Below are 8,566 nucleotides of genomic sequence, written 5' to 3'. Positions count from 1 at the left end.
CAGAAGTTTATTTTACGTGCAAATAAGTTCTGATGCAGTTTGCCAGGGGATCTCCACTCTCATGGGACCCAGGGACCCAAGCTACTTCCACCTTGTGATTCTGCCATCTCAAGATGAAGCTGCCATGTTTGCTGTTGAAAGTGGCAGAAAGTGTGGAAATGACACACTGGCTCCCAAATGCCTGGATGTGACAAACGATGCTTCTGCTCATATATTGGTGTAATGGAAAAGTCACATGGCCCTTTCTAACTACAAGGACTTTACTGTTCCCATGTGTCCAGGAAGGAGACAAAGACAAAATGTGGGTGAGTAGGATACCCTCCCCCATAAACTGTTACACAGTAGGTGCTCAACAAAAAGCAACTATGATTATTTGGTATTACACTACCCATCTCATTTCTAGGAGAAGTTTCTGAGAAGGCCAAATTTGCCGTGACATTCTCCAACTTTTTCCAGTGTCAAATATGTGACTGATGTTTTCACATATACGATCACAACTAACTGCCCAATAATCTTAAAAGTCTCAGCAGGAAGCCTTTACTTTGCAATACCCTTTAAATCCATAGTAAGCTGAGAAATTTTCCTCCATTTGATTCCGGTCAAAATGTTAACCTGTGAATTTGTGCTATCCTCCACGCGCCTGAACACCTGTCTGGTGCCTTTACGCACACTGAAGGCCAGTACTTTCCCGTGGAGCAGGTAAACAGACAAGAAACAGAAGGCTGCTTAATTATTCCTCTTTCATGAGAGTTGACATGTTTTCAAGGAATCTTTTTTAAACTCCTGGAGGACTCCAGATATTTAGGAATTCAGTCTCAGTAAGTAGATGTTTGTTCTACTGGGATTTCCAAGGTTTTTCTCATCTAATACTCATGAGGGATGATTTGCTCTTTGACCATTATCTGTGCATGTATTTAGAGGCGAATTCCAAAAGGAGGCACTGTGAAAGCTTGATTTCAAGTATCAAGGTGGTTCCAAATTCCTCTGACTTCAGGGTGATATCACACAAGAACCCTTAGATAATATGGCAAAGCAAACTACTCAGCCCATTCAGAAAACAATTAGAGAGTGTGTTGAAGACAACCAGAGTCGTAACCAGGTGTCTAAATGTCACTGTCCCCACGTGAATTTTTATATCAAAAGGATTGTTGATATCATATGGCTTCCTGGGTGAGAGATGGGACAGCCAGAGGACTTATACAGGGAAAAGGAATGCTCCCTGTCAGGAGGTGAGTAGCGGATTCTGGGCTGTTCTGTGGGGACCAGTGACGAGCTGATCAGCAGGCCAGGTAGGTTCCAGAGTCAGACAGGATACATGGAAGTGACCCGAGGAAATGTGCTGTAATTCTGAAAGTGCTGGGGCTGCACAGAAATGCCCACATCTGGGCAGCGTCAGCTCTCAGGGAACCCAGCGCACACCAGCCCCAAATGGTGTTTGATTGTCATTGTTGCGTTCCACGCCTGCTTCACTATGCTGGCCTCAAGGTCCTTCTTTTTGTCATCTGAGAGACATGGTGCGTGCTGAGATGAAAGATGAAGTACCCGTCAGGAGGTCAGCCTTGGGCTGGGAGAAGTGGGAACAGCATGGCTCTAAAGGAATTCAGAACAGGGGTCGGGTTCTGCTCTGTTCCTGACTAGCCACGTGATCCTGTGAAATACCCATAAATACCCTGTTTTAGGTCTCAATTCACAAACCCTGAGCCTTGGATTCTTCATCTGTAAGCAGATGTGATAAGGCCTGTCTAGTAGGACACTTGGAGTGTATGCAACGCAGGTGAAGCACCTGGCTCTGGGCCTGGTATAGATTAGAAGTTAACGAATGGCTGATGGCTGTTATTTCTCATATTTTTTAACCCCAGGCCCTAACACTGGGATTTTTTTGTTGTCGTAGTTCTCCAGGACTTATCAGAGAATATACAGCTCAATAGGTATTAGAATAATTAGCCCAAAAAGGAAGCTTCTTCCGTAAAATTCAGTTAAGTATTTCCTCTCAGAGAAAGCACTTCAAAATTTGAGTGTGTGGGAGTTTTGCCCAGACAGGTGCAGCTCTAAACTCCTAGAATGTGAGTCAAAGACCAACTCCTTCCCCCTCTCCCAGCTGCTTTCCCACCCAATCCACTATTTTCATCCATTTTGTTACCATCCAAAATCTAGCCCGTGCTTACAATTGGTCAAATTGCACTTGAGATAACCTAGTTAGAATGCCTTTTTCATGGAGTCAGCTCTGGCTCTCCCTGCCTGGCAGAAAAGCACCTGGCCAGTGGCTTCTGGGCCACGCTTCCCGGGGAATTCAGCCTCATCGCTCAGGAAACCCTTGCAGATGATGGGTGTCCATCACGTGCATCTTGGGCTGTGTTCAATAGCAGTGGGACAAAAGCACAGGACACCTTCCATTCCTGCCCCAGGTGGAGACTCCTCTCGGTTCATTCCCCATTCTAAAGAAACTGCTCAGAGTTGCTTTCCATTCCAGGCTTATCTCACACCCCCTGAAAATTTGGTCCTGCACCCACCCAGCTTCATTAGAGTCAGCTCCTTCAGATCCAACTGCAGTTATCAAAGCCCCAAATGCCCCAGCTCAGGGCATTTACACTCCACCACTCTCACCTGGAGCCCCACACCCTCACCCCTCTCTTACATTTCCTGTACATCTTACAGGACTTCTCCCCACCTTAATATATGACTATAGCTCCTAGACTCTACAACCCTATGTGAGTCTGGCTTACCCTATCATCTCCACTACTAACCCAGGGCCTTCCACAGAGCAGATGCTGAGTGAATGGAAAAGAAATGAGCCAGTGAACAGGAAGAATTATTTATTCAGATTTAATTTCTCTTGCATTCTCAAAGAAGCCAAGGAAATCCAGGTATGCATATTTGTTTGATTTTACAGAATAGACTGAGGTATCAGGCAAGAATTAACTATCTTTTAATGTATTGAGTTGTTTATCTTTTGCATGTTATTGCTAATTCGCTCACAATTTTAAGCAAATACTTTTTCCACTGCTGTTATATCACAATTCACAAAATGGAATGGATTTCCCAATCTGAATAAAAAACAAGACTCTTACTCCTAAACTATATAAACAGCACTATGTGTGACTACTGTCATTCACAAATTTGGATGCTAAAGTTCACTCAACCATCCGTTAAAAGGAACATTTGAACAATTTCAACAGGAAACAAAGATAAATCTCAAGTCATCCAATAGAACAGAAGCCCACTACTAAGAATGCTGACTGCTCTCTTCAAAGAGTGAAGAATGGGCCTGATGTCACAGGAGGCAGTGGAAGATAATGAATGGGGCCCTGGAAGGTGCACTGGCCCAGACCCCTCCCACTGGCCCTGGCTGCACCGCGTACTCGGACTCACTCTTCCCCATCTCTCAAAGCCCATTCATGCAGGGGTGGGTAGGAAATGTGAGGCTCTCCACTGATCTTTAGCATGTGGTACAGGACTTTCACATAGCTGGTTTCAATGAGGGCCCTTGGACCCCACAGGAACTCGTAGCATGCAGGATCACTGCCGGGCACCTGCCGGTACTCCAGGTAGTTTTCCTGCACGAAATCTTGGGTGAGCAGCTTCCTGGGATCCGCAAAGATACTGTCTCCCTCCCCTCAAACACCTCCAACACATTCAGCTCCTCCCAGATTTTCTCCTCAGGAGCACTGTCGCCCTCTTTTGCGATTATGGCCAGGACGATTATCAGGAGGCCTGTCTTGGGCATGATCTGATTGTCGCCCAGCAGGCCATCGTAGGAGAGGCCCAGGCAGGTGACAAAGATGTACAAGTGGCCGACTGGGTCCACTTCCATCAGCTCGATGCCAAAGACCAGCTGCAAGCAATCAGATGCTTTGCTGAAGATCACAGGAAAGAAGTACAGGCAATTTCTGACGACACTCTCCAGCATTTCTGCCTTTGTGACTGGCTCCTTGGCTCGATACTTGAGGAGCAGAAAATGAACCAACTCAGCCACCTTCCTACTGAGTGCTGCTTGGAAGCCGGACTCCAGGTCAGGAAAGGCGCTTGGCCCCTCCTCTTCTTGGCTGCTGGAGTCCTCATCAGATTGGCTCCAGAGAGTGTAGTTGATGGTAGTGGGGAGGGTGGAGGCTCCCTGAGGACTCTGGGGAGGACCCGGTGACTCAGCAGCAGGCATCTCCCCCTGGGTGACTTCCACTACAGTAGAAGAGGAGGAGGCAGTCTCCTGCTCCTCAGTAGCAGAGCCTGCGCACCCACCAGGCCCAGGGCATCTCCTTGGGTCTCAAGGCCTTCTTCAGGCTTGCAGTGCTGACCCCTCTGCTCAAGAGACATATTTACTCTGGTCAGGACAGCAGGCGGGAATGTGGGCAGGAGCTGGGCAATGGAGACCCACAGGCCTGGGGAGAGAGGAAGTGTGTGAGAGCCCTCAGCTGACAACTGAACTGAACCTTGGAGACTCTAACAAAGCTTTACTTACAGATCTTCTCCTTCCGTGCTCCTCCAGGGGCCTCTGGTCCTCCTTGTCAGCCTGTCCCCTCAGAACCTGAAGAAGGAAGTGAGAGGGCTCCTCAGGGTACAGCCAGCCAGTGCATGCTAGGGCTGGACTGAAAGTATTGAGGTTGAGGTTAGGCGCTCTGTAGTCCTATGTGTTCTTGGGCGGGTGTGGCCCTTGGTGTGAATTCAAGGCAAACCTTCACTATTGGCACTATCTCAGGCCCCTCTACTCTGTGACCTGAGGACACTGCCTCACCTCCACACCTGGCAGGGTCTGAGAGCCTCCCTCTACTTACCGGAGTGCAACCCCCTCAGACCAAGGCCTCCCCTTCCCTGACTTCAATGATCCTAAGATAATGGAGGACCTCAGCTGACAGCCCTGCCCAGGCTCTCTGAGGTAACAGCAGGAGCAGGGCAGATTTTTATGGGACCCCCAGTCCGCATTCTGTCCCAGGGGTACCCTCAATCCTCCCTCAGGCTTCTCACCTGGACACTTTGCAGATCCTAAGATCTCTGCATCTGTCGACCAGATGGGGGCGCCTTGGGGGTACATCTTGGGTCCTGCACATCCTGAGATTCCTCCCTCTGCTGACCTGAAGTCCTACTCCTCAGGCCACAGCCCTCAACCCTCTGTCACCCTGAAGGCGCAACCAGCACGGGACACATTCGGCCACTGTGCCCAGTATCCCCCAGACCAAGGTTCCCACTGATCTGGACTGCAAAGTCCCCTTAGTCCTCCCTCTTCTTCCTCCCCTTGACTCCTGGCAGGGCTGGGCCCCAACGCCCTGCTGAAGTGGCTCTGCATGCCTAGGATTCCCGTGGCCTAATGAAAAGGTGCCTCAGTTTGAGACAGGGGTACCGTGGGCCCCCTGTCCTGGCATGCTGGGTCCCCTCAGGACTCCATTATCTTCCAGGAGGGCCTGGGCCCTTTTGCTGCTTCCCAAAGGCGGTATTGACCATACCGAACCCGTTCCCTCCCTTCGCCGTAGATGTGAACCTCAGGACTCACGGGCCTGGTGCCATTCCCGGAGCTTCCCTGAGTTGATACCAGGGGCAAAGCCCGTATTCTGCCAGGATGTGGGTGGGGGTGGGGATGGGAATGGGGAATGGGTGATGGGGGTGGGCTTGGTGTTGGGGGATGGGAATGGTGGTGAGGGTGGGGGTTAGGTTTCCCTCAGTCCCTTCTCCGGGTCCTGACCTTGATTCCTGGCACAGCGTGGGCCCTGACCTCTTCTCACCAGCCCTGCCCTGGCCACATTAAGCTCTGTCTCTAGAGTTCCCTGTGGCTATACTGGTGGGGGATGGCAGGGTAAGGAGGTGGCGACCCAGCCTGGAAGTCTTCCCCTGCAGAGTGGTCCAGGCCGGGCAGTAGAGGCAGTGCTGGATTATTTGGGGCCCTCTGTCTGGGATGAGACCTGCCCCAGTCCTCCCTCAGCGTCTCACCTTGCCTCCTCACCAAGCCTGGGCCTGCTTCCCTACGCCGACATCAGACCGTTGCTCAGGGCGAGAATCTCGCGGTCGTCTTGACGCCAATGCGCAAGTCAGTGGCGTCACATCCGGGCAGCCGTACTTCCCTGGGTTCACAGCAGGGGTGGAACTGGATTCGGCCTGGATGGGGATCTGGATGGAGATGAGGGTGAGCACGAAGATGGTGATGGGGGAGGGGCAGGGATTGGGATGGGGATCCTGAGGCTATAGATCCTGGGGGGTCGGGGGAGTTGGGGGTGGGAGGGGCCTTTGGTCATCCCTCAGGGTCCTGACTTGAATGCCTGGCCGAGCCTGGACGGCCATCCTCTGCCGATTGTGTCTGCTCCCCTCAGACCAAGTCTCTGACTCTGAGTCCCCCCGAAGTGGCATTGGGGGGAGGGGTGTGGTCGGGGTGACATCAATGCCTGCGTTTACCAGAGCTGACAAGAGGGGCTGAACTGGATTCTGTGGTCCCTCTATGTGGCGAGGTGAGGGGGGCTGTGGACCCTCTGTCTTCACTCAAGAGGGTCCTCTTCCTCACCCCTGGCTGTTGGATGAAGTGATGGGCAGGAGATGCTCTGTTTCTGACACCTCTGAGCATTTGCATAGCTGCACCCCTTGTAGAGAATGGCTACGGGTCCCAGGTCGGGTGCTCCCTGCAGGGGGGCAGCCCCCGCGGTTGTAGTGACCTCTGGGAGAAGACGCACACCTTCCCACGGGGGCTCCTCCCCAGCCAGAGCTACACTTGGCAAACTTTTGGTACCGAATGATTTATTCTCTAAATCGAAGAAATAGGGTTTACATATCCTACAAGTATATATGTAGGTAGCAATATGTATATTTATTTCTATGAACTAACACCTACCTTAGTATGCATGATTCACTCTGATATCTTATTCTACCTCTATTCCAGTCTTTGTGTTCTGTTGAAAGAATTTTTTTTTTAAACGTATTTCCTCTCCCACTGTGTTGGTTTCAGGTTGTTATTAGCAGAACTCTGGAGCCATACTACCTTAACCAACCCAATTTTCCTGGTGTTCTGCTATTACACTAGGGCTCTTGGCATCGTGTTTTCAGGGACTGCCTCAGATTGTGCAATGAAGTGAAGTGGAAATTTTAAAACTTTTATTCTACCCATTCTTTCATCTGCCATCTAGGCAGGCTACAAACCTCCCCAACATCCCTGCCGCTAACCCCCTCCAACTGACACTGCAAGTGTCAAACACAAGTACCAACTCAACAAGGTCTTCAGTCTCACCCTGGGCTGTCCCTGTTTTGTTACGTAGATTTTGTTGCTGATACTGGTTTTTTACTTTCTGTTTCCATTCTGTAATTTTCCAGGTTTGACTTGGGAAGCAGAGCACAGCAGCCCTATTTTGTTGTAATGTTGGCAGCTACAGGTAAGTCACTAAATTGTAAATAATTTAAACTGAGTTTACATTTTTACACTGTTGTGTTCCCCGTGAATGAATATGTTATATTCCTCTATGTATTTCAAGCTTTCTTTTATCTGAATATGTCAGTATACTTCGATAGCTGTCTCTATAAAGACGTTATACATTTTTATTAGACTTCTTTTCAGGTTATTCTTGAATTTTGTTGCTATTGCAAATGGCATATTGTCTATTAATTGTTGTAGTTATTGCTTTCATGAAGTGAAGATTTTGATTTTGCTGTAGTAATCTGTTGTGCACCTCGTTCTGTAGGCTGATGCACTTGAATATTCCACATACCTTTTTCTTTGAATTTCCAAGATCGATAATGGTATTATCACTTAACATTACATGTTTTTCCAATATTCATACCACTTACTCATTTTGATAATTATAGCTCTTTGTGTCTCAGTCCTGATTTCAAATGTAGAGGTAATAGCCTACATCTACTTCTCGTTCCTGACTTGAATGATAATCTTTGGATGTTTCACATTTAAGTATGTTTGCTGTTGATTTTAGGAAATGGAAGTTCTCTTTGAATATAGGTTAAATAAACACTTTTTTTTTTTACCATGAAGTCATATTAAATTTCTTTAACAAAGCTTTTTCTGTACCCATTGACATGATCAAATTTTTTCTCCTCCATTTTGTATGCAAGGAATTACAATGAAACAGTTTTTTTTTTTCCCTAATATTAAACCGTATGTTATTTCCTTGGGCAGGGCTTGATTATTCATTTAATATGCTAGTAATTTACGAAGGATGTTTACTGCTATGTAAGGGAGCTTACTTAATGTGCTTTTTTTTTTTTTTTCCATCTGGGTGGGATGTGGTCCTCATCTGGTTTTTGAATCCAGGAGGGCTAGTCTGGGAGAATGAATTGAACAATTGTCAATATTTTGTGTGTCCTAGAAGAGATGAGATAAGATGTTGGTTAGTTATCCCTGATCATTTGGTAGAATTGGACTCCAATATTGCCTAACTTGGAATGTTTGACGGTGGCTTGAGCTTTGAATATTGTACAGTTTCAGTTTTATAGTTTAATTAATGTTTTTTTTTCTTTTTGGATCAGTTTCATTACTGATTTATTTTATTTCTACAAAGTGGTCAGTTTCATTTAGGATTTCACTTTTAATGGCTTTTTTTTCTTTCTTTTTTTTTTTTTTGAGACAGAGTCTTGCTCTGTCGCCCAGGCT

At 47.7% G+C, this 8,566-nt stretch overlaps 1 protein-coding gene across 1 annotated transcript; it reads right to left on the bottom strand.

The window, feature by feature from the left end:
• Positions 1 to 2,802: 2,802 nt before the first annotated feature.
• LOC117078191 (melanoma-associated antigen 3-like) lies at positions 2,803 to 6,004 on the bottom strand. Its single transcript, XM_033201682.1, is given in 5 exon segments — positions 2,803 to 3,604; positions 3,607 to 4,228; positions 4,231 to 4,373; positions 4,454 to 4,519; positions 5,914 to 6,004. Coding segments are annotated over 3 exon segments (939 nt in total). The 5' UTR covers positions 4,309 to 4,373; positions 4,454 to 4,519; positions 5,914 to 6,004; the 3' UTR covers positions 2,803 to 3,365.
• Between the last annotated feature and the right edge of the window lie 2,562 nt (positions 6,005 to 8,566).

Source organism: Trachypithecus francoisi, unplaced genomic scaffold (genome assembly GCF_009764315.1).
Source record: "Trachypithecus francoisi isolate TF-2019V2 unplaced genomic scaffold, Tfra_2.0 Lachesis_group6, whole genome shotgun sequence".
In the NCBI taxonomy this organism is placed as follows: Eukaryota; Metazoa; Chordata; class Mammalia; order Primates; family Cercopithecidae; genus Trachypithecus; species Trachypithecus francoisi.
The sequence above is the reverse complement of the archived record's forward strand: the minus strand, read 5'-3'. Positions and strand labels throughout refer to the sequence as shown.